The 25,611-nt window shown below is 43.3% G+C and overlaps 1 protein-coding gene across 1 annotated transcript; it reads left to right on the forward strand.

Moving 5' to 3' along the window:
* The first annotated feature begins 545 nt into the window (after positions 1-545).
* Positions 546-24,640, forward strand: LOC124070686 (F-BAR and double SH3 domains protein 2-like). Its single transcript, XM_046410805.1, has 20 exons — positions 546-774; positions 3,367-3,464; positions 6,452-6,497; positions 11,524-11,597; positions 11,823-11,967; positions 13,182-13,315; positions 14,692-14,746; positions 14,839-14,967; positions 15,052-15,174; positions 17,074-17,169; positions 19,335-19,451; positions 20,375-20,470; positions 21,218-21,370; positions 21,499-21,633; positions 21,760-21,843; positions 21,984-22,167; positions 22,287-22,510; positions 22,939-23,149; positions 23,279-23,337; positions 23,515-24,640. The coding sequence occupies exons 1-20, from the start codon at positions 754-756 to the stop codon at positions 23,596-23,598; spliced, it is 2,268 nt and encodes a 755-aa protein (XP_046266761.1). The 5' UTR covers positions 546-753; the 3' UTR covers positions 23,599-24,640.
* The last annotated feature ends 971 nt before the right edge of the window (positions 24,641-25,611 follow it).

A 25,611-nucleotide genomic window follows, 5' to 3' on the forward strand; every position in this document is an offset into this window, starting at 1 on the left:
CCACTGATGCGTGTTTGCACGGCCAGTAGAGGGCTCACCGTCTAAAGATAGATGAAGAGGTCCCACATTATAGTGTGTAAAATTAGCCTACCACAAACACGAATAAATACATCTTTTCAAAGTAATTTTCCCAATTTATTAAATTCAATAAACTATGCAATGAAATACTTGCACCACATTGTCCCAGCATAGTCCTCATCCCCACAAATAACCTGCCCCTCATATACTCCGCTACAGCTGCTACAGATTTATACCATACATTTCATCTGCTATCTTTAATTTACATTTATTGCAGAAACATTTCCAGCTACCCTTTGATGCTAAGTTTGATTACCTTGTGAGTTAGGCTTTAATTGTGGTAGAATAGATTTCATAACTGTTGTCGTAGCGAGCAAGATCAACTTACTTTAAGAAGTTTTCCCACTGTCAAGGTTTTCGAATTTGCGGGTAAGCTGTTTTATGTTGAAGAATTGTGTACCGGAAGTCGTGTTTATAGCGCTGCGGCTCTGTCGCTTTTATTTTGAAAATGTGGTGGGAAGTGTCTTCTTTTATTGCGGCTAATTTGACGCATATGGTTTCTATTCCCCGGGGCCACAGTGTTTTCAACGGGACTCAACTTACTATTTACTGGAGTCGCTATGGCCGCTTGACTGAGGCTGTTATACCCTCACTTATCATTTGTTCGAAACAGTTATACAAACTTTTACGGAAAAACATCAGCCTTTTGTATAGTTTTTATGTCAAGAAAGAAGGATGCAACCCCCACCGAGAAAGGTGAGTTTTTCCCGTTGTAGCCGTTGAAGCTAACGTTACTTGTCTGGAAACGTTCTCGACGAACTGGTGCATATTTAATGGTCGAAAATGTACGCTTTGTTGCTGGTCGGTTGGCTTAAACGATAACCTTATCATTTTTACTCTGTAAATGTATGCTGTTTGTTGTCTTATAAGTTTTTTTCGCATCTGTTGTTTCTTTAAAAAGCATCAAAGGAAGGAAGCTTGTACAAAAAAGTCCCATGTGCCGCAAATTTTAGGGAGAATAGCCCGTTAACGTGCCCCGTTCGTTCCCTCTCGAATGGAGACAAGGTCCTCCCAAAGCGTTGAGAATGTGGCGACATAAATCGTCAAAGCGCCTACGGTGTAGAAAACAACTTATTTTAAGAAATAGCGTTACAGAGTTGTTGTTTTAAATCGGTGTACGACTGATTTACCAAGCGACTCTTAAGTTCAAGTAAATATCAGCTAGTGGTCCTACTGCCATCCGCGGTCTTAATAGTTGAGCGGAGCAAGTTTATGGCAGTGGCAAACAGAAGAAAACTTAAGATTTTATTCAACTGAAATGCAGTTTGCGGTTTTTGTGTACGCCGAGCTTGAGAGTGGATCCACATTTATTAAGAAAATATCAAGTTAAGTTATGCTCTGTCATTTCAATATAGTTGGAGCTATTGAACTGTAAATTGGAAATTTTTTATAAGTAGTTTGGTGCATTTTTTTATCGTACGAATGAAGTGCAGAGGGGAAAGAAGAACAATCAACGGGTATTTATAGATGACTTTAAAGTAGTCTGCTATGTTTATGAGTAAACTGAGATAGCGTTTTAGTTTAAGGGAAACAAACGTAAAAAAAATCTCAGCAAAGTCTCGTTCTGCGAAAAAATGTTCACGTGGTGTCATATTTCAAAAACATGGCTCAGCAGCACAGAAAATTGACCATTTCTACCCCAGGACGTTTTAACTGACAACTGCAGTCAAACAGATGCGGGTTTTACGTTTTTGAAAGTTTAATAGCAGAGGTATGTAGACTGCTAAAAGTTTTTTTAAAGACAATAATTTCGTGTCTTTTGACATTTGGCCTTCCCACCCTGAAGGCGAAACTGAGACTGAAAATCTGTGATATTTATGAGTAATGTTTGTCCTGAAGTTAAAGCAGACACACACTGACTTGCCTCGCGTGTTGTGGGGTAATTCCAAATCAAATCAAAACTGATCTGGCTAATAATTGACCCGAGGATGACAGCTAATTATCAGAAATCCAACTTGGTCACCAGTCTGAGCCTTAACATGATGTGTGAAGTCGTCCCATTGATCTCAGAAATGAAATCTGAATATTTCATTAAGCGGTTTGATTTTGGATGTTCACAGCTTTGTTTGATAACTTGACAGTTTCTTGTTAGCAAGTCTCTTGTTTTATCTACACAATAGTTTAGGAAGAATTAAAATTACTTTCACATGGGACAAAAACTACAGATTCTCAAAATATTACCGATTATTGGACTGTTTTTTCCCTCACTAGTAAACAGAAAGACTTATTGACTTAAAATCATCTGCAAAAACTTATGTTTGATGTCCACCAGCTGCTGTAACGTAATGCTGACTGTGTGATGTGTTGACGATTTCTCTAATTGGACATGAAGCTGTAAACAAAGCGCACATTTCTTGTGTTTTATTCTGATGAGTTGATAGTCAAATAGTACGATCAGTAAGATTTTTCTGCACCTGTCAGACTGAGGAGTTGTCTGTTGTTTCTATTTTTTTGATGGCTGTGAGACAGAGTTCATATTTCGTTGTTGATTGCAAAGTAGCCTCTCGGCACCGTTTGCCATCTCAGCTGACGATATTCTATATTTTATATTGTCAACAAACAAAACCAGCAGTGAACTGATCCTAACACATACAGACTGTGTAACCAAAGCCTGATCTGTCATGGAGCCGCACTGTTGCCCACAAACTATGAAAAACACATCACTGAGCAACACACACACACACACACACACACACTGTGGTTTATATTGATGCAGTCCCACATACATGATTGATAGGACCAAATGTGTATGTTTTCACAGATGAAAGTGATCCGCAGCTAATGCCCCATTTATTCCTGTTTGAGTATTTGCTAAAAGCTACAGCGCTTTTCTCAACAATCTCTCATTCTTTGTTTCATAAAATGTTAGAAAATAGTGGAAAACGGTCCAAGGTGATGTATTTAAATTGCTTGTTTTCTCTGACCAAAAGTCTAAAGCCTGAAGATGATGAGTGTATTACTTTAAGTCCTCTTTTTAGTTGTGATTTGAACTTTCATCTGGCTCATAATCCAAATCGCGACAAACAAAATCTGTTTTTCTGTCGTCCACGCTGCCGGTTTTCATAGCTGAAACATGTTCACTGCACTTCATAATTTATCTAACAGCCAATTAGAAACCCGTAGAGATTTGACTCCTGCCATGTGAGAGCTTCTGCATGATAACGAGTGCAGCTCATTTGCACTAATGTCAGATTAACACTGACCTCCTGAGCCATTGGTTGTCCTCTGGAAAATGTTTTGTTGTTCCTCCTCTTCCTCCTCATGAACCATCTCTTCCTCCTCGTTCAGGTCCGGGTCACCCAGGAGCTGAAACACACTCATGCAGAGCAGATGAGCCGACTACACATCAAACACCAAACAGAATGTGACCTCCTGGAAGACCTGAGGTGAGCAGTCAGAGGTCAAGCTGTGCATGAGGTGGATTACAGAGCGCCATGTTGGCCCAACTATAAGACCACTTCCGTTTTCCAGCACCAGAGAACCAGAAGAAACAGAAACACTTTCAGTGTTTTCCCAGAGATACAAACAAGGCATCCTTGAAGTCTTTTCTCTTGTGCAAATATGAAATAGGCACTATTTTTATTTAAATAGAACAAATATTTGTGTAGCTTTTTTATGACAGGCCCGAAAGGCAATTTCAACTGATCCGAAGTGAGTGTGAACCTTCTCAAAATCAAAACACTTCTTTACTTTCTATCATTGTTTGCAGTGCAGAATTTATGTTCTGTAGGTTTGTTCTGCGATGCCGTTAAACTCCAGTTCAGTGTTTAATGCTTCATGTTCCTCTGGACAAAAACCTTCAGTCCTACTGTCCTACCAGTCAGCACTTTTAGCACTTTTAGCTCCGTTAGCTGTTAGCAATTAGCTCTGTAGCCGTTAGCTCCACTAGCCAAGCACACCACATCACTTCAGTTTGTCCTTTGCTGAACAATAGTCACACATATTTTCCTCTGTAGGGTCATCCCGTCCTCATTCCTCCATGGCAACAAAAGATGTTACGTGAGCCATCAGGCTGCAAACAACCCATAATGCACCACTGTCTGTAGGAGCCAGTGTGGCTCAAGTCAAGCTACAAGTCTTATATTTGAGTCCATACTGTAATAATAATGTGACATTTAATTAAAAGGTTAGATCTGTTTATCCATCAGTGTAATTAAAAGGCAGACAGTTGGTGTCATCCCCCTACAGTAAGATCCAGCTTGTTTTCTTACAGACCAGATTAATTTTAAGTTGCCTGCCTCTGGCCTTTTGATTTTACACAAGTGTGAGTAAATATTTTCCCTTGGTCTGTTTCTACAGTCCTGTGATTGTTTAATTTAAAAACATAAATTCGGGTGTAATAGTCTTTCAGATTCTGGGATCAAGTAAACAGTGGACTTTTAGCTGTGTTCAAATGCGTAGGCGTTTTCAAAGTTGAAGAGCCAAAGGTTGTGGTTGTGTTTTCAGCCTTGGTGTTGGGTTGAGTTGACAGCCTACTGGCTCCCCACTTCCTGTCTGTGGTTGGTGGCGGAGCTCTGAACCTCCAAACAGCTGGAAGTTAAGGTCATAGAGAGCTGCCAGATGTTCTGCCTGCGTTGAATCGTTCGCTGTGGGAGGCTTAGTAACATTAGTCTTCCAGAAACAATGTGAAACTCCACTGCCACAGAATTTGCAAGGGTCACTCGCTGATCTTAGACGAGAAATGATTCAGCAAAGTGGAAATTGCATCTGCTTGTCAGCTAAAGCCCTGTTTGGGGAAAATGACGGGAAATGAGCGTGGGGGGGCAGTGGAAGAGAGTCAGCCTTGGAAGTGTGGAGAAGTGTGAGGAAGGGAGCAGGCTAAAGGAAGACAGGGAAGCTCCCAGGAAGTTAGCCAAATTGTTTGGAGCCAGGGTGGAGCATGGCAGTCAAGTCTCGACATGTTTAATGACTTAATGATGATTCTGCTGCAGTCAGATTTGTTCCCAGGGCGCTGACCTCTCTTCTTTTCTTAGACTTTTGTATAAATTTCTCTTGAGTTATCATTTGCTTTGATCCTGCGATTGCAAACCAAGCCTAAAACAGTTAAACAGCAGTATAAAACAATATTTTAACAGTAGTTACTCACATACCTTGAATTACTCACACTAACACATTTTATGATTTGTTTATGTATTCTTGAAACCAGCCAAACAACTCCAGCTATTTTAAGCATTTCAGGTGCTCCTTCAAACGCGCCATTTTTCATCAACACATCATGAAGGTTGCAGTGGGAAACCTGTCATATAAAAGGCAACCAAAGAAAGTTCCTCAGTGAATCTGACTAAAAACTACAAAACTACGACAGTATGCTCCATCACTTCAGAAAATAACTCCTTGTGTGTGTTTAACAGCAGAGTGTGAGCACTGACCTTCAGTTCAGTGAAGACCGTATCATTAGAAACATCCACGTCGAGCATCACAGGAAGAGGAGAAGATGGGAAAACTGCAGGGTGAATGAGTTTAGACGGATGACTGGACTTCCTTTGCAGACAGACGCGAGTCTGATTAGATAGATAGATTCTGATGTGTTTTCCTGTTTAGTGCCGCTGGGCTGACGTGAAAGCTGTCAGCTGAACTCTGGTATGGACCAAACAACTGGTCAGAGGTGGCTGGTAAAGCAGGGTCTCTGTCTGCATCCAGGAGCTCCGCGGTGAGGTTTGTTTGTGGTCTGAAAGCAAACAGACCGACCGCAAGATTGTTTTCATAGTAGTTATATGTGATGTTTGCAGAAATTCGACAGCTTAACTACTGTTGAATCCGTGAGCCGATTGTGAACTGCTGTCAGTCTTTTTTACCCATATGTATTTATGCACATCATTTGGTCTCCACGGCAACAGCTAGGGCTAGGTGACAAAATGTTTTTGATGTGGGACTGTGATAAAAATGAAGATGAATGTTTTTTTTACTCGACAGACAGATCTAACAGCCTGTCACTCTGCAAAAATAATGACAACCACAGCCAGTCATTGTGAAGTTTTTGTTTTTTTGGCTTACATGTCAGTATAAATGCCTGTGAATTGACGCCAAATGTGATATTGTCACACCACTTTCACCTTCACTGGCACACGTCTTTTATACAGCTTGCAGATAACATCCTGAGGTTAACATCTGGGTGAAAAGCACAATATCTGCAAATGTGAGATTGTAACTGCCCCACCCCCCACCTCACCTATCAGGGATGACGATTGACTGAATGATATGAAAATTGAAACCATCAATCAAACATATATAATAATACTGTGTCAGTATCATCTTGTGTTTGTTTCGTTCTGGGTGTAACGGCTATGTTGTTTGGCCGTAATGATTATTGTCTCATCCTTCATTGACATTTTAGGATGGCGTCATTTACTTCCGCTCTCTTTCTTCTATTTAGGAGTTTTAGCCAAAAGAGGGCAGCTGTGGAGAGGGACTACGCCCAGGTAAGTAAATCTGAACTCTTTGCCCTCTCTCACAGCGCTACTGCTGCTTGTTAACATCATTACTGCCCTGGCTACAGTTTTTACAATACTCCTCTCCAAAGACGCCATATGACAGTGGGGCCCTTTGTTCTCATGTGGTCAGTTAGCTCCTGAATGGTTAAAAAGAAAACATGACAACAGAGAGAGAAACAACATCCGCTGGTGATCCACTGGCTCGTTTCCTCCTCGCCGTGTTGTTTTTGCCCACGGCTTTCTGAAGACGTCAGTCGACTGTCTGAAAAATCCCTCCTTGACTCCTGGATCTGTTCAGGTTTTTCAGCCCTTTGAGGAATGTCCACCGCCGCTGTGAAGAGAGGGGGCATGTCCCTGTTTACCCAACCAGCAACCTCGCATGTCTGTTTGCCCATGTGCATCTGGTCCTGATGGGCAAAAAAAAGCCTGACTTAAATGAGCCAAGCAAACTGAACCAGGATTGATTTTTTTTTTGTTTTTTTTTTAGTTTTAGTTTTAGTTTTAGGATTCAAGGATTCAAGGATTCAGGGAGCTTTATTGTCATTTCACACATGTAGGAACATGAGCTGGAATGAAATTAGTTTTCCTGATTCTGGTATAAGTCCAATAACCTACAAAATACGGAACTGCTATAAATATAAAACAACACTATATAAATATAAAACACTATATAAATAAAAAAATATAAACAGTGTCAGGGATGACAACAGTATTTATAAAGCCGGCTTGGAGCTAACGTGACCAGACCGTGTCAAGTCTTGTTTATTTCATGACTTTAAAACAGGCCCGACCACATCATTTCACTGTGAAGAAAACAAAAAAGACAAACGCAAACATAAAGTAAAAGATGTGAGGTGAATCGGACCATTAAACAAATTAGTTACAAGTTACAGTCGATATTTTTAAGAGACGAAACCTCTTATCAGTTGGAGAATTTTCAGGGTTTTTTCAAGCTCACAAATGATTGAAGGAACTGCTCAACTGAAAATGAAAATTCAGTCATTATCTCCTCACCCTCATGACGATGGAAAGTTGGGTGAAGTTTCTCAGTCCACCAAACATTTCTGCAGCCTTCTCCTGAACAGCTGAAGGTCCTTTAAAATATCCTCTGTGTTGACTGTCTGCCCCTCTGGTCTTCTCAGTGGACGGATTTCCGTGTTTCTTTAATTGTATTTAAGCTACAGACTACAGCCATGGGTCAGAGTTGTTTATTAGCCTTACTTGAATTAAATTTAATTTAATAACAATCACGTTAACTGGAATGCTGCAGAGATGTCGTGGACTAAGCCTGATCTTAGACCTGAATTGATCACTCCTGACCAATTTCAAAATCAGGCCAAATTTAGGCCAGCTCAGGTTGTCGGTTGTCCTTCAGTTTGAGCGTCTCTTGCGTGATTAATGACCTGAATGATCAGCAGTCGACTGTGTGTGTGTGTGTGTGTGTGTGTGTGTGTGTGTCAGTGTCAGTGTCAGTGCAGTCCCTGTGTCCCAGAAACTAAGCTCATCTGTTTTCCCATGAAACTCGTGGCTGCACAGAGAGGCCGATTCTATACATGTGGTGTGAGTTAACACAACATGACATACTAATCGAGATGGACGGCTGTGACTCAGGTGTGAAGTGCATAGTAATAGCAGTACATGTCAAAATGTGATTCACGTCCAGCAGGGAAGAAGTGAAGACTTTCTGTGTTTCAGTGTGGCACGTTGAGAAATGAGAACTAAACATGCCAGTGTGGACACCAAGTTTCCATGTTGACTGAGTTCGGACTGATTTAAACTTTAAAAACTGAAAAAATAAAGCTGGTTTAACTGGTAATGGTACTTCATGAAATACATCTCTGAGGTGTGTGTAGGTAGTCCGAGGTATTGACACTATATACAGTATAATAACACAGGCTATATATAATAATGTAGGCTTCACGAGCGTTTAACAGGTGACTGTTATCGTACTGCTGCAGATGTGGTCTTCATTCGTACTTTACACTTGTTCTCCGGTGAAGAAAAAAAGGGGGAAACGGTGTGTTTCTGACCTTCTGTGGCTGGAAACCTCTGACACCTGATTGTACATTATTTATATTGCTTGGCTGGGTCCATGTCATCTTGTCACCTTGCATAAATGATTTACGTAGTCTGAGAGTAAGGAGAGAGAAGTAGAAGTCCTACGCTGCAGGGTTTTTCCTGGCTCAGAATGGGCCTTTTGCTGGATGACTACACCCAAAACTAAGCGTGATTGGTCCGTGTCAGGAATGTTCCTAACGACTAATTTCCCTAACGTTCAAACGGGAAGTTTAAACTTAGACTATTGAACTAATCTAAAAGGAAGAAAACACTCAGCACAGTTTTCTACCATCAGAGCCAGAGCAGCAGTTGGAGCCAAAAAATGAGAAATTTTCATTGTTGTTCACGGCGCCCTGGACTAAACCCTGATTCCTGGCCATACAGTCTGTTTAAAATCACCGGCTGGTTTACAAGCTGAAGAGTGAGCGGATAAAGAATAACAAGGCTTTTGAAAATTCATGTGCGAGTCTGTCCTGCGTCCTGCACATCTTTAGGGATGGAACAATATGTTTTTAAGTGTATTAGACTGTGATGATATCATTTTATTTATTTGGTCTAAGTGCTATATGACTGTAGTGATAATGTAAGCAAAAAAGTAGTAGTTAAGCTAAGGCATGTGGGCATCCAGTGGAGGGTTAAGATGAGCCTGCAGGCTGCCTTCACTGTAACCCTGTGCATGTGTGCTTCATTGGATATGCATGCTCAGGTCGTACCTTTTGTTTTGGAAGTGACATTTTGTCAGAACCGAGCAGTGTACCTCAGCTCTGTCTTCTCACGCCACATCAGCATGTTGACTCGTCCACAGGAGTCGTTATCAGAGTTTGTTTCAGCGTTTGCTAGACATCTTGTGCTTTGTGGACAGTTAGTAGATTAAATGATCAGCCACCACTGAAAATTATGCACCAGATATTTCAGTAATCTCTTTACATTTTGCGTAAAAATACCCAAATAATTGCTGGAACCAGCTGCTTAATTTTTTTTCTTCTTTTGTCCGTTTAATATCACTGTAAATTGAATCTAAATCAGCTTTAGACAGTTGATTAGACAAAACAGTCAGTCTGAAGATGTCACATTGTGCTCTGGGACAGTTTTATGGCCATTTTTCTCAATTTTCCTCTATGAAAATGAAGAAAATGTCTTCGCTGTGTGCCTCAGTTTGAAAGATGTCGTGTTTGTCAGGGTTGTGCTGCCTGCTAGTTATGTGATCAATTAGACACCCGCTGCCAATGGTTGAATCAAAGTGGGTCAGAGTGTCTCTGGAACACTTCGTTCCCTTTGGTTACACCCCCCTCTTTTTCTTTTTTTTCAAATCTCTTCTCTTTACGCGCCTTTTTCTGGGTCTCTTACACCTGCAAGCTGCTTTAGCCATTAGCCGATTACTATTCAAATCACACAGTGTGATAAAATGTCCTCCTCTGTGTGTCTCTTCCTCTGCTGTCCTCGCATCCCTCCTCCTCCCCTTTCCTTGTTCCCATCGCACTATTCAGGCGTGTCCGCTAGGCTAGCTCGGTTGGCGATTCTCTCTCCCTCTATCTGAATCCCACAATGGCCGGGTTTGTAGCGGCTTTGAAACTTTGGCACCAAGATCACCAAGACCAACGAGTTCAGAGCCACGGCCTCGCCTGCCTCGGGACTGCATGACAGAGCTCGTCCTTTCACAGTGGACAGAGGAAGGATAGATGGGCCCATTTCCTTGATGGGCTCTTGTTTGAGACTGAGGCACAAATCACTTGAGAGAGCAAAAACAAAGCCACAAAAAAACATGTAAAAACTGGTGTCTCTTGCTCTAAAACAGAAATGGTAGCATGAAGTAAATGAACATTAACATAAATTCTTTTTGCCCACATATTTCATCGGGCATAACTTATCTGTTTACCGTCCACATTCACTGGTTTCGTCAGTGACTGCGTTTCTGGCCGATCCTCCAGTAATGCGAAGGCGCCGATGATTTGCCGCAGCACGATATTTTAAAGGTGGCAGTTCAGTACTGCATGTGTGTGATGTAGGGGAACGTTCAAGAGACGGCAGAGACGTTCTGTCCTTATTACAAGTCGAGCTACAGAAATGTGCTTACAGCTCCCATAATGCAACACAGTAGAGTCTTTACACCACCCTTCCTGCCAGGTGAACATCCACATCTTTGAAATCAGTCTGTCACTCACTTTTATTGGTTTTGTTTTTGGTTTAAACTAAATAATTTTGGTGATTACTTCTCATTTTTCATTTTTTAATGTGACAGTTTTGTCCTAAACATAACAACCCGAACAAAATCATTTTACACCACCCACAAGAGAAAAAGGTCAATTAAGCCAGTTAGCTGTAGCTCGAGTCTTGCTAGCTTGCAGCGTGCTTATTGAAGACAAAACTGCAAGTCAGGTCACTTAGATCATCTCCACAATGCTAAAAATAATCCAGCTCTCTCTCCATCAGTTTATTCTGGTTACAGCAGCAGTTCATTTCTCTGACATACCAAACATACTCTCAGAAACACCAGAGATATCCTCCTCACCTTTTTTTCTGTGTACTCCGTCCTGCTATTTAAGTTCTTCAAAGGTTAACCTCACTGTTGGCTGAGCTGGAGGAACCTAATATATCTCTGAGGGCGAATGTGGTCTAAATAAATTGCATCTTTCTTCCAAAGCGAGCCAACCTCTAAACTCTGGCTAACAGGTGAACGAGTCCATGCATTGTGTCGAACCACAGACTGTGTGTGTGTGTGGATTTTAAATTGCTGTGCTGTATCTCATTTTGAAAGTCTTTATAAATAACATACTTTCTTCAACACTTTTGACTTTACTCTTTTTCTGGTTCTGTCTGCATGCTCTGGCTGCCTGGTGGTTTATAGGACAAGGTCGGGCCGGGGTGGAGGGGGGGCAGTCTGCTGAGCATCTACTGAGACACAGGAAGTGTGTGTGGGTGTCATCCCTGCTTTTGTCTCTCACTTCTTCTCTCCCAGGCCCTCCAGAAGCTGGCGAATCAGTACCTGAAGAGGGACTGGCCCGACGGTCTGACGGAAGAACAAGATCACAGGTAGCAACGTTTTCCCAACTTTACGTGCTTCTGATCAGGCGTGTAGTGATGTGCACTGGTTGTTTGTTGAATGTCTTGGAGTGTTTTGATGCAGATGAACATGAGATTGCATGTAGGTGTGCTCCAAGTTGATCATTTGGTTACAAGAAACTAAATTGCAGCATGCAAAGTGATTCTTGAGCGTTTGAGAAAACCTGTTTGTGTTTCTGTTCGTGTTTGGTGTAGGAACATGTATTGTGTATGGAGGGCCTATTTGGAAGGTACAGTCCAGGTCACCCAGTCCAGAATCAGTGCCTGTGAAAACTACAAAGTCCAGGTTGCCGATCCAGCCAAGACGGTCAGACTGCAGAAGGAGCAGCAGCTGAGGAAGGTAATGCAGGTCAAGCTCACAGCTGCTCAGGTTTCAGTCACTTGAGTCCTTTTTATTAGCACAAACTTCTCTTCCCTGAAGTGTCTGATTCTGATGGATAGATGGATGGCTCAATAAAATCCTGCTCTCTGTTATCAGTCACACCATTTCCACACAGCCAAATTCAGGACACTGTGGTTCTCATCTGCTTATTTTTATCTGCTTCTGCTGGTAACTGAGCAAGTGTTAAACACCTTTGGTCACAGCTAATCTGTTAAGCAGATCTTTATCAGGCTGCTGGACTGAGGCGCTGATAAAATCCTTATTTTTATGACAAGGAAATAAAAGCTAATGACAGCAGCTCGGCTATGTTGACATTCAAAACCACTTGCCACATTGTCTTCATCGTGCCACGTGGTCCTCGATCTGTCTGTTGATGTGTGGGGGGATGTTACAGGCCTGAATGTTTTTTTGTTGCATTTTTTGTTTCTTCATGTTCTGCTGCTGTGACATGAGAGGTGAGGATAAGTACTGTATCTCTCTGTCTGCTGCAGAAGTTAAAAATGAGCAGAACCACAAGGCATCTGTTAGCACTTCTGCATGAGCTGCAAATGTGTGTTTAAGCTCGTAAAACACAAAAAGGCAGGACACCTCAAAGTTAACTAAGGACATCTGAAAATGTTTCCCCAGCGCAGCCGTGACTGAGCCGCGGTGCAGCCGGGACGTGACTGTAATCCACTGACACACACGATGAAAATTATTTTTCGTTCAGTTGTAATCATAATTGAAAGTTATGAGTGGCAGTAGCAGATAAATTCATGTGTCCTCTGGTCAGAATCATTTCCAGTGGGAACTTAAACAATCAGATTAATATTGCTAAACAGTGCAATAAACAGTCTGCCAAATGAGGGCCGGAGCTACAGCAGTTGCTCTCAGCATTAATGGCTGCCATCAGCCCAGTGTGTGAGTCTGCCTTGCTGCAGTGTAACCAGCGCTGCTCTCTGGTTTCTGCTGGCCGCGTTCCTGCAGCCTACAATGCCGCTCTTGTTCACGCTCACCTTTTAGGAGGTGCCATTAATAGCTCCTGTACACAGCATTGTGACATTACACTCACCCCACGTCCTCTGTAGATATGACGAAGGGGAATTTGCATATTTTCCAGGCGGTGCATTGCGGAAATGGTAATTCACGTACTGTTCTCCCTTGTTTGTCTTCGTGTGTCTCCAACTCTCAAGTGTATTGATCAGCTAACGGTGGTTCAAGCTGAGCTGCAGGAGTCGGTGAAGGAGCTGACCAAGAGCAGGAAGAAGTACCAGGAGGCTGAGACGATGGCGCAGGCCGTCCGGGAGAAGGCGGAGCTGGACGCCAAGTATGAACCAGATCACTCTACTGTCTGATAAAATACAGCAGGGTGAAAACATCAGTAATAGTCCCATCAGTTGTCTTCGATTCACTGAGAGCAAATGCATCATACAAACATTTAGAGGTGAAATGATTTGTTGATCCTTAAAGTAGTTTGATGCCTGATTCATGGTTCCAGCTTCTTCTGTGTGAGGATTTGTTGCTTTTCCTTGTCTGACCTCACTGTAAGCTGAATATGTTTGAGTTGTGGACTGTGAATCGAATGAAACAAGCAACACCACCTTGGGCTTTGAGATATTTTGGACAGTTTTATGCAATTTTCTGGCATTTCATAGACTCAAAAATGATCAGTTAGAGATCTCTTTCAAATGTGTTTTGAACCATAGAAAACACTTTTAATTTAATTTAACTTTTAATGAAATTTTAATTTTCATGTGTCAGTACAGTGAGTACGGTTGCCTCGTTTTGTTTCCCCCCCTTCACTGAAAAATCCAGACTCAAGTTTAGCTGCAGGATGTCTAATACTTCACTGAATGCTCCACTCTCGGTGTATGTGCGCTGAAGTTTCCACATGATACTTGTGTAAGTTGCATTCTGGACCGTGATTGGTGTCTCAAACAGTCGTGATGTCGCACAACATGCTTGTAGGTACGTGTGCACTGTGGCTCAGCTTTACTTTGAGCACAGAGAAGCTTTCCTCTCTCAGCAGATGGATGTGAAAACAGCCTTCTGGTGTCAAACGCTGCACAAACATCATTCTGCTCAGTGAAGCTCAAACATCCAAGCTAACTCACATCTTGGAGCGGAATGACACTTTAGGATGAGTATTCACAGACTCATCGATAACGAAAACAAGCTTTAGTTACGTCCCAACAAGCGGCAGGATTGAGGGAAACAAATCTTTTCTCCCTCGTTCTCAACACTTTTCCTGGCACAACACAAACAGTTTGACTCACCACATTGCAGACATTTTTCTGCCCATTAGGGAAGTTTATTACAGTGCTGAGGCACAGCTTGGTGAAGTTCTGCTGCTGGTAAGGATTAGCAGCTGGATTGGGACTTATTTTAATACTACAAATACTTTTGTGTGTGTCACACACACACACACACACACACACACACACACACACACACAGGGTTAATGCTCTGACATCCTGCTCTGGTAGCCACATTCTTGTTTTGCTATAGTAAATGACATCACAGTCTTCACTTCCAGTGTGTGTGTTGTGCCTCATTTCAATCAGTGTGTTTACATGCATTTAAGAAACCAGGTTACTCAGAGAAACCAGGTTATGTATGTAATCAATAAACACTTGTAGATGCTCTGTAGTGAATGTGTCTGCTTTTTGCAGACCTGATTTAAATTTGAATTTTCTTGTTTAGGTCCAAGCTAAGTCTCTTCCAGTCCAGATCCAGTCTTCAGAGGGCAAGTGTGAAGGTATGAGATCTTTACATCCACAAAACAAAAACTGCTCCACTCTTTGTGACACTTTGGTGCCTCAGTCAGCAGCGTGAACATTTATATTCCAGCTGAAAGCCAAGAGGAGCGAGTGTAACTCAAAAGCCACGCACGCCAGAAACGACTACCTTCTCACACTAGCAGCCGCCAACGTTCACCAGCAGCGCTACTACAACACAGACCTCGTGGACTGCATCAAGGTGAGGACGGAGACGCTGCACGACGGGGTGGGTGAAGAGAGACAGACACGCGCTGTAAACCTGGAAACATGTTTTTGTCTGCAGGTGTTAGATGGCAGAATCTATGAGCAGGTGAGAGATTACCTGGTCTCACTGTGTCAGACTGAACTCGAAAGTTACCAGGCCGTCCACAACACCTTCAACCAGCTCCTGAACAGCTCACATGGGGTAAGTCTTCAAAGTTCACATTTTTATCCATCACGGGCATGTCCAGATCAGTTTTCCTTTGGGACTGTGTGTGTGTGTGTGTGAGTGTGTGTGAGTGTGACCCAGGTCCCCAGTGCAGGTTCAAACCACAGCCTGAAAATTAGATAAGAAGGAACTCAGTTCAGTGATTGTGCCAAAGACGGTCATCAAACAGAGAAAAATCAATATGTGCCAAGACCCACAAAATTAGGCTCACATTATTTTTCATGAGCTACTTGATCCAAATCCTGAAGGTCCAGATTCAAAAACATTAGACTGATGATCTTAAGGTATTGATATGATCTGACTTGAAGTTTAATTGAGTCACTGTGTGTGACTCCTGAAAATGATGTGATGCTATCAGCCAAAGAGATGTCTCACTCTGTTGGAATCATTGGAGCCACAGAAGCCCTCACGATCGTACAACCGTGTTACAGAGTGGAGCCTCTTCCCTCACAAACTGTCTTTGACTGAGAGCAGACAAGTTTAAATTTGTCCCATCATAAAGTTACTCATGAAAATCGGCTGCATGGATTTGTCAAGGTTGGAGTTTGTCTGCGCATTCGGTCAGTGCAACACAGAAACTCAAAGTAATTCGGACCTGTGCAGCCAAGTAATGTTCTGCACAGCTAAAATGTTCCCTCTCAGAGCTCGACTGTCGTGAAGGAGAACAACACTGCAACACCCGCAGGCTGAGGTGGACAACACGGCTGAGATCAGTAGGAAGATTAAGATCGGCATTTGATCTGGTTTAAATTCGCTTTAATTTTAATTGATGCTGATCCATTCAGTAATATCAGTCCTTATGATGAGTTTGGCACATCGCTAACCCGTCACTCGGTATCTGCATGAAATGCAGTAGGAGCTGAACTCTACTGCTAATTAAATGGAAGGTTTGAGTTACCTCTTCGCTCCTCGGTTACGTGCTCTCGAGCCGCTGTTGGCCGCTTACGGTTGGTTCAGCTCATCTCGCCTCTCAGGATCGCTGAGTGACTGTTTGAATTAGAAAAATGGAGGGGAAGTAGAGGGCGCAGAGGTTTCCAGCTGAGCTCATGTGACATTTTGATTTGACTAGAGGAAGCACTTATGAATATGTCTTTTTTTTACGCTGTGGTCTAAATACTTTTTCAGGATTTCCCTGTGCTGCATTTAAAAGTCTGGGAAAACTTAATAAATTCTCCAATGAGGGAAAACAAAAGCTCTCAGATGTGTTTTGAAAGGAACAAATTAACGTTCTTTGATAACGATACTATTGGCCTTTCAAGCGGATTAAATTAGGATTATAAATTACTTATCACTCTAAGTGCACTCTTATTTGAAGAAATGTTTCGTATTGTGGATCTGATTCTTAAACTCGCTGGCCTCAGGTTTGGTGTCAGTAAATGTAAAATGACGGTCCAGTGCTGGACCAGATCCCTGTTATCAGTAGAGACTCAGGATGAACATGCTGTCCGTCTCTGTAGTATCATGTATTATATTATATCTTGCTGTTGCCCTGACAGAACGTACGTTGAAACAAGATAAAGATAAATGTGTGCAAAGTCACTAAACGTGGAGCTTATTACAGCAAGTTACCAGTTAAATTTAAAAATATTATATTGTTAGAAATTACATACAAGTTGCCCCACATTATGTTTTATTTATAGTTAAATGTTTCAGGAATGTTATTAAAGTTTATCTGAAGAGTGTCTGAATGCACAGTCCCCGCATTGTTACAACAATACTCCAACTCTGATCAGAACAGAAACTTTGTGAGTGGCTCGTCACAATAAAAGCATGAAAGTACACAGTGTCAGCAATAATTTGGATGGAAATTACGGTTACACATTCATTTCTGGCTAAACATGTATTTCATCTTTTCGTTAAAACACACACATGTAGGTACTGCAGGAGTTTCACCAGCAGCTCTTTGTGCAGAAGAACCTCGCGTTCCAGCAAGCGCCAGACTTCCTGTTCCAGCCCGTCGACGCAGATACGGTAAATCCTGACGTTTTGTTGCTCAAGTCATGAAATGTCAAATGTGACCCTGACAGCACAGTGTTGGCGTCACTGCTCAAGAGCAGTTTACCTTTACTTACTGTCAGTCCAAGTCAACATCACCACATCAGCCAGGAAGAGTTTATTGACTTGAAACAGTTATGACAGTTGAGTAATACAAGTTTTACATCATATTAAAAATCACACCAGGCTGTTTTTGACAAAGCTTGAACTCAAAGCTTGAAGTGTTTGTCTCTGGCCAGTTCAACACAAGCAGTTGCACGTTATCACGAGCAAAGTAATTCATTTTGTTTGCGGGAAAGTTAAAAATGATGCCGCTGTGATAACAATTTGCAAATACTTCCTTGTGGTATTACTGCAGGACTTCGTGGGTTGTATTTCATCAGGTTTATCACCTGTACCTGAAGTGACACGCCCCCACCTGCTCATCTCATTGGATATTTTCTTTATCTCTTTTTCTTTTTTTTTACTGCAGTGCTGTTTCGATTTGAATCTCCTCGTGTGGTTTAATCAACACCTGCTCTCACAGCTGCCTTGCCTTAACACTCAAGGCTTTTAAAGTTCTGTGTGTAAAGTTGAAGCCCCCTTTTTCCCAGTGTGATGGGGAAAAAGAAGAACCTGTAGGCCATTATGATGACAAACTTCTCAAAAATAAACACCACAACTTTGAGAAAGTTTCTCATTATTTGCCATAGACACTATGTCATTATATTGAAATGGCACATCATTATTTTGAGATACTCGTCACTCGGACAGAAATGGGCTTCCCTGCTGTAACCGCCTGCACACCTCAGCAAATCCCTCCTGACTCGTGGGCCCTAATTCAGATGCGATCTGTTCTGCACACCTGTTCACGAAGCCTGTAGTGTCATGTGGACTGGAATCTATTTCAGGCAGTTCTCAATCCACACTGGTCATTCATGGCATTTTTTGCTCTCTAGAAAACAAATATTTAACATCAGCATAAATGTCAGCTCCGGTCCGAAAATATTTCATTATCATCCTTTAAGACGACCCCGGCGTGCAGATCTGCCAGTGGTTCACCGATGGCTGCTGTACGTGAATGTGGTGCACCGCGGTGCACTGCGGTCCAGGTCACACAGGCTTCTTTCCTAGCCTTACTAGACTCTGCCGGTCCTCCTGTGCACTGGTCCTCTGGACAACACTGGACAATTTGTTCAGACTGCAAACGCTGGCGTTGTTTTCATTGGAAGTCAAACAAGCGGCAGCCTGTTCCTAAAGAAAACATTAGTGGTGGAGAGTCTCTCCTCCCTCCCCTCCCTCCCCTCCCTCCCTCCCCCTCCCCCTCCCCACACCACTTGCACCAGACAGAGGGATCCGGTAAAGGAACAGAGCTGAACTGGGAGGGAGGGGCAGGAGGTAGGCCGGGTCCTGTGAACGGCCCAGCTGTGAAAAGGAGGCATTGTGAGTGGGCCTCATCAGAGTGCAGTGACCCTCCCCACCCCACCCCAGCCTTTCCCCTCCATATGCACACACACACACACACACACACACACACACACACACACACACACACACACACACACTGACTGCTGTTGTCATGTGGAAACCTCTTCACTCAGATTTTAAGGACTTGTTTTCATCTTAATTAAGATGGAAAAGTTTAATTTGAAACAGTGACATTAAGAGCTGTGATTTGAGATGTGACCGCGGTTTCATAGAGAGCAGAAATCCAGGATTTAAATTATCTGTAAACAGGAAGTTGCCACATGGATGTAACAGAAATGGTAAACAAACTCGAACTTGTTTGTCTTTTACTGGCAAACCACAAGACTGACTTGAAGGTGCTCTGTTTGCTCATGAAATAAGATTTTAGAATCAAGTGATTTCCATATTACATGAATTTACAGTGAGATCTAAATTATTTGGACAAACTCTAACCCTTCACTTTTGTTGTCACAGTAAAATATATCCTCCAAAAACAAATATTAGGCACCGTCTTCTATGGAACATTAAAATAGCTGTGAAGGTTTGTTCACTTCAATATGCAGTAATGACAATAACAAGTCAGTATGAATATTTCCTGCACAGTATTTCTGTTATCTTGGCTAAATGTTACAGTCCCGTTCTGTTCGCCTCCATCACCTCCGTCTCTCTCTCTCTCCGCCTCTGTGCGTCTGCAGGTGATGCAGCTGCAGAAGGAGAGCGGAACGGCGGAGGAGCACAGCCTGGACAAAGAGGCGAGGAAATGGGCGAGCCGCGTGGCCCGAGAATACAAGAGCATCATCCACGCCCAGAGGGTGAGACGCAGCGCCGGGCGACGCGGAGGCCATGTTGTGGGCGGGCCTCATTGTACCTGCAGTGGTCTCTGCATCAGAGGAATGACTCACTGAATTGAGATCGTTGAAACGGTTTGCCAGGCTGTGACTTTTCAGTGCTTCAAAGCCTTCTGCGTGACAGCACAAAGTAACCTGCCACGTTGTGCATAACACCATAAATCAGTTAATGTGCACCTGATGGAACAAAGAGCGTGGCTGCTCACACTTTGCTTCAATACGTTTACAAACCTGCCGGGCCCAATTTTATGCTGTTGACTTTTTGATAAAGCAAATTCTAAACAAATATTAGCAAAAGTCAGTCAAGTTGAAGCTAACTGACTGACTTTATGGAAACATTATACTGTATTATATGTCCACAGGATTTCAACAGGACTTCAGGGCAAACATCAGCGTATGATTGGACAGAGGAGAGTCAGTGAATGTGCAGCATGAAAACAGTTACTGTTGATGGATTTTGTCTTTCTTCTTATTCTTTGTCTAATCATAATCAGGCTGTGTATCTTGCTGTGAGACCGTGAGGCAGGTCAGGTTGATAATAATGAACCTGGAGATCGTAAAGTCATCCGGCACGTATGAAAGAAAATAGGATGAAGCAATACGACACAGCGTACGAGTTTATGATCGCCTCACGCTGACCCTTTTTCCTGATTTACTGTGAAGGTCAAGTGATTGCCATCAGTTCCAGATGAGTTAATGTTTCCATTAAACAGGAAATGAGTCTCTCCAGTAAAGCTCATTCAAATGTCCTTATTGTAGCTTTATTGTTTGACGGTTTCCGGCTCTCTCTTGTTTTTTTTTTGTTTGGGTTGATGTCTTTTAGCTGTCGTTAATGTGAGTTTGATTTTGTGTGTGTGTGTGTTAATACTCCTCTGGTTTGTCTGAAGGCCTTGGAGGAATATGGGACTCAAGAATCATCTGAGAACAACAGCGAGCTGGAGACCAAGATGGAGGTGGCCAGGCAGAGTCTTCGCAGGGCAGAGGTGTGTGTGTGTGTGTGTGCGTGTGCGTGTGTGTGTGTGTGTGCGTGTGTGTGTGTGTGTGTTACTGAGTAAGAAATGGATTTGTCTGTTTTCTCATTCAGTGTCTGATTACTTAAGGTGGCCCCAGTGCTCCACCTACTGGTCAGAAAGATGAAATGCCACAGATTTGGGTCCTGCTGCACTGCTGTTGTAGTCATACAGTGTAGAGATGAATCAAACTTTATTGATATAGCATCTTTCAAACAATTCAGTCCAATTCAGGGTGCTTTACAGTCACCTGACAAAACAAAGGAAGTTAAAAAGTGTTTAGAAACCAATGCCTTTCATTTAGATCAGTAGCATTTAGTCTTGTTGATTTTTTTCCACAGCTGTGAGTCCTGAACAACTGGACTGAGACCATCTGAAGAGGAGGGTCTCGTTCTGCTTCCGGATGGACTCTGATGTGGCTCGTTTGTCGCTGCAGACACAAACAGGACTCTGTACAGTGTTTTGAGAAGTGGTAGTTTTTTTTTTTTGATATAGTTTCAATTTTTAATTCACATTAAAGTCAATTGAAATCAAATCCAGCGACTGGATTGCATCACAGAGCCTGAACAAACCACACCAGAGTCCAGCAGACCGGGATCCTCCACCATAAGCTCATATCACCTGACTCAGTTCTCAGTTTAACGTCCAGAACGTCCAGTTTTGACAGCATTCGGCGTGTTATCGCCTTTGTTGGTTTATTTTTAATTGTTAATTTTTCAGACGGTGAAGGTGAAAGCCGAGGCCCGTCTGGACCTGCTGAGGCAAGCGGGTGTTGCTGTTGAAACGTGGCTGAAGAGCGCCATGAACCAGGTGATGGAGGAGCTGGAGAACGAACGCTGGAACAACCTCAGTGCCCACGATCCTTCACTCTCTGTAAGAGCCACGACGCACTAATGCAGAAACGCTCGTCTTAACGCTCGTCTTAACGCTGTATTTCAGTAGTGACGCTTCACCTCCACCTCCAGCTGTGTCACGCAGTAACTTGTGTCGTATTTCTGCAGGGAACAGCAGATTTGGAGCGAGAGGATGAGGAGGAGATGGAGGACAGCGGTGAAGTGTTAGATGACAGCAGCTCCAGTCCCTCCAGCACCTTGAAAAACTACCCCCTGACCTGCAAAGTGCTCTACTCCTACAAGGTACACTCCTACATACATACTGTACATCCATATGAAAGCCGACTTCTGATGAATTCTCTGGTTTTCTCTGTTTAACTTTATTTTCATGCAAACAAAATGCAGACTGATCTGTTTCCTGGTTTCCAGGCGTCTCAGCCAGATGAACTGACCATTGAGGAGCAGGAGATCTTGGAGGTCATTGATGATGGAGACATGGAGGACTGGGTCAAGGTACCCTCATTTGACCCTGACCCTTCCAACAGTTTTGGCTGAACTCATTTGGATTTTTCGATGATGCTTGTTGTGGATTTCACACCCAGAAATGTTCACCAGTTGTAATGATCACGAGTCCATATTTTCTGCGTTTTCAGGCCAGAAACCGCAGTGGACAGGTAGGCTACGTCCCAGAGAAATACTTGCAGCTGCCTTCCTCCAACAGCCTGCTGAGTATGCTGCAGGCTCTGGCAGCACTGGACGCCAGATCCCACTCGTCCAGTAACTCCACCGAACCTGAAACAGAGTTACCTACAGGCTCTGTCAACGGAGACTGCAGTGGTGAGGGGATACCTCCCTTAAACTAATGCTCGTTTAGCCAGTATGTTTGTCTGATCTGTCTTTGTTCTGGGATATTGCGGTGGTTCAGGGTCTTCTCAACCTGCCCTTCTCTGTTCCAGTGTCGTTCGCCAAAGCCCTGTATGACTACGCGGGACAAACAGATGATGAGCTGTCATTTCCAGAAGGTGCCATCATCCGCATCCTGAGCAGGGAGACCCACGAGGACGATGGTTTCTGGGAGGGAGAGTTCAATGGCGTCGTCGGCGTCTTCCCTGCGGTTCTGGTGGAGGATCTGACCGGCGCCAGCGAGAATGGAGACGCACAAAGAGATGACAGTGCACAGGTATGTTTAGGAAGGCTTAATAAGAGAAAAGACTGAAGTACGTGAGCGTTGTGATGATTATGGCTTTATCTCAATCTCACCACTAAACCTGAAGATCCAGGGGTTGGAAGTGTCTTTTTCTTCTGAGCTGACCAGTCAAATACATGAGAACAAAGAGAGACGATACTCAGTGAGAAATTGGTGGTGGGCAAACAAAAAATGGTCTCCATCCACAAAACCTTCTGTCTCAACTGTCTTCTGTTAACAAATTTGCACACAGCTGAGAATCTTTGGCCAGTCAGGACTGATTTTCAGCTCTGGAAGGCTTAATAAATACTTGATATTCAAACACAGCTGTAATGTAAGCTAACATTTTGTAGCATCACACAACCCAAAGTTCGGCCGTAATCGCCGTGTAGATTCATCTTCTTTTTGCTTCCTGTTTGAAGGCTTCCCCCTCCCCTTTGGCCCAGTGCGAGCGATCCCCTCGTAGTCCCTTCCAGCCGGGGCCTCTCCACAGCAGCCCCCTGCAGACGCCCACCATGTCCTCTCCTCAGTCGAGTCCCTGCAGCGCCACACCCTCTCCCATTGGCCGACCGCCCTCCTATCACAACGGACACCACAGGCCACCGCCAGCGCCGCACAAAAGCCCTTTTCAGAGTAAGAGTTTCTGGTTTGTCTGGGTTTGAGAGGTCAGAATAAGTATGATGTGTGAATGCTGGTGATTGAAGTGAAGTAAAGGTAATGAAAGTGTTAACGGTGATAATCTGGATCCTCTTCTCTGTTCAGGTCCAGCCCAAGGCTCCCCTCAACCTCCCAAATACCCTGAAAGTGGCTCCATTCGACCCGTGAGTAAACACACTCACACACTTTCTGTTTTTTTGATGTGTGACAGAGTGTGACAGAGTGTGTGATATTTCCGCAGCCCAGGATCAAGAGTTTCACTTACTGCGTTTGTGTGTTTCTGCTGCTGAGCGTAAACGGTCTGCGTTTTAATTGAATCATTGATGGATGGATGTTTCCAGGTGCGTGCTGCTCCTCCGCCCCCTAAGCAGCATCCTCGTGGGCAGGTGAAGCGGAGGGAGGAGGTGGAGATCACGCTGGTGTGAAGGCAGCACCCTGGTGGTGGTGGCGACGGCGGCGGCGGCGACTCCGTTCAAACCAGCTGGGACTTGGCGGCTCTGTGCCTCTGAACGCCCTCCCAAAGGAAACCCGTGGACACCTCAACCCGCTGAACACGCCTGGAGGCCCGGAGAGACCTTCCACCTCGTCCCCCTCGTCTTCTCACGCGACACGTCCGAGGGTTTGTGTGCTGTGGAGGAATATTGTGCCTTTCTCTTAACTCTGCTCCTGTCCTTTCCTCTTCTTCTTCATTTGTTCGGGTTCTCACACTCCTGTCACTGAGCGTTTGTCCAGAATCAGAGTGGGACATCCTCCATTCCGTGCTGTCCATGTCTTCTACCTGGACATGTCTCAGTTCAGACAAAATATATCGACAGAATATCAGTATCTTCAAATGTCAGTCCTGGTATTAGTTTTTGCAAAGCTCACGCTGTTCAGATCATTTTTCCTCTTCTTTTCTGTGGCTCATAGCATTTGATGTGTGACCCTGCAGGTCATGTGACCTGTCACAGTGTAGCACAACATCCCTAAAACCTCCTGTTGTGAGAAGTTGATGTAAAGGGTAAAGTCACATTATTTGCTCGCAGTGGGGGAAGCAAATCCACGCAAATCCTGAGCACCAAGTTCAGCTACAAAACCACACGAGTCCACGGGATAACATTTAAAGTGAATGACATGGATCAGTGACAAGTTGAGGGAAACTTGAGAGTCCAAAGTGGAGGAAACTATCATAGCTTTTTAGCTGAGCTGCACCATCAACGTTTGCCGAGAGTCATCGTAACAACAAAAACGAACATGACATTAATCTTCTCGAACTCTCCGCAAGGAATTGAAATGTTTAACGTTAGTTCCTGCAGCTGCACTGACCGGACTGAGATCAGCACGTCCTAATCAAGAAGAGCTGAAACATCATTTTCTTTGATGAACACAACACTCACATAATATTTTTATTCATAGGGCTGGGAAATATTAATATTTACCGTGATATGAGACTTGAGATCTTTTTGTTGATTTTAAAGGCTGCATCGCAGTAAAGTGATCTGTCAAGAATCTCTTTGTGTTAATACTTTGGAAACCAAAGTAGTCACCCTTAAAAAAAAATTGTTGCAATGTTGATGTGGACGTATTGACCAAATATGTTGCGATATTTGATTTTTTTTCTTTTCCCCGTATATCCCAGCTCTAATTAACACCATATGGACGATCTCGGTCGCGTCTCACTGTGTCGCTCGCTGTGCGGCTCCTCCTGTTGTTTTCCACCATCTGATGTGCAGTTGTTGAGTTTTCACAATCGTCGGATTCCTTCTATGCAACAGCGTCTTTCATAACTTCACAGGACACGTCCTGCTCTTCAACGCAAACCAAAAGCCTGGTTGTCTCCACGCAGCACGGACGAGGCCGGTCCTCTCCTCGAAACACGCGGAACTGCACGCGGTTACGTTAACAAGGGAAAAGTGGCAATTTTAGTTGAGTGATTGTTGATGTCAGTAGGGAGAATCTCCTAGAAACGTTTGACTGATCACAATAATGGATCCTGTACCGTTTTATTGGTTAATTCCTAAGCCCTGCTTCTTATGTTAGTTTTTCTTTGCACAAAACGCTAAGAAATTTCCTAAAGGGAGAAACAAAGTGCGTACATTCAGTACATTGTCGGTTTTATTTTCCTCTCGTGTTGTAAAATAAAGATCTGGAAATGTTCTAATGACACTAACGTGACCTGTGAAGGCTGCTGGTGTGAGTGGCGGTTTGTCGATCAGAGGGTTGCAGTTGGTGACAGTTTACACTGAGGTAATGTGCAGTTTAAACATGCCTTTATTTTAAAGGAGGAAACCATCCTGAGCTGCTAGCTGTCCGATTTAAAAGCAAAAAAAAAAAAAAAAATCTATACTGTCATAGTGAAGCACTTTTTGATGTCTTCTTATTCCTTTTCAGTATTGAGGATGCTATGTTGTTTGTTCGATACTTCTCGTTTGACGTTTTGTTTACCAGCTATATTGGTA

Source organism: Scatophagus argus, chromosome 14 (genome assembly GCF_020382885.2).
Source record: "Scatophagus argus isolate fScaArg1 chromosome 14, fScaArg1.pri, whole genome shotgun sequence".
Classification (NCBI taxonomy): Eukaryota; Metazoa; Chordata; class Actinopteri; family Scatophagidae; genus Scatophagus; species Scatophagus argus.

What these genes read in the sequence shown, in the direction of transcription:
- LOC124070686 (XM_046410805.1), top strand. Translation starts at nt 754, where the DNA reads ATGCAACCCCCACCGAGAAAG. An exon ending in CCCACGATCCTTCACTCTCT is followed by an intron (nt 21,371 to 21,498) that starts GTAAGAGCCACG and finishes GTATTTCTGCAG; the next exon opens with GGAACAGCAGATTTGGAGCG. An exon ending in GCACAAAAGCCCTTTTCAGA is followed by an intron (nt 23,150 to 23,278) that starts GTAAGAGTTTCT and finishes TTCTCTGTTCAG; the next exon opens with GTCCAGCCCAAGGCTCCCCT.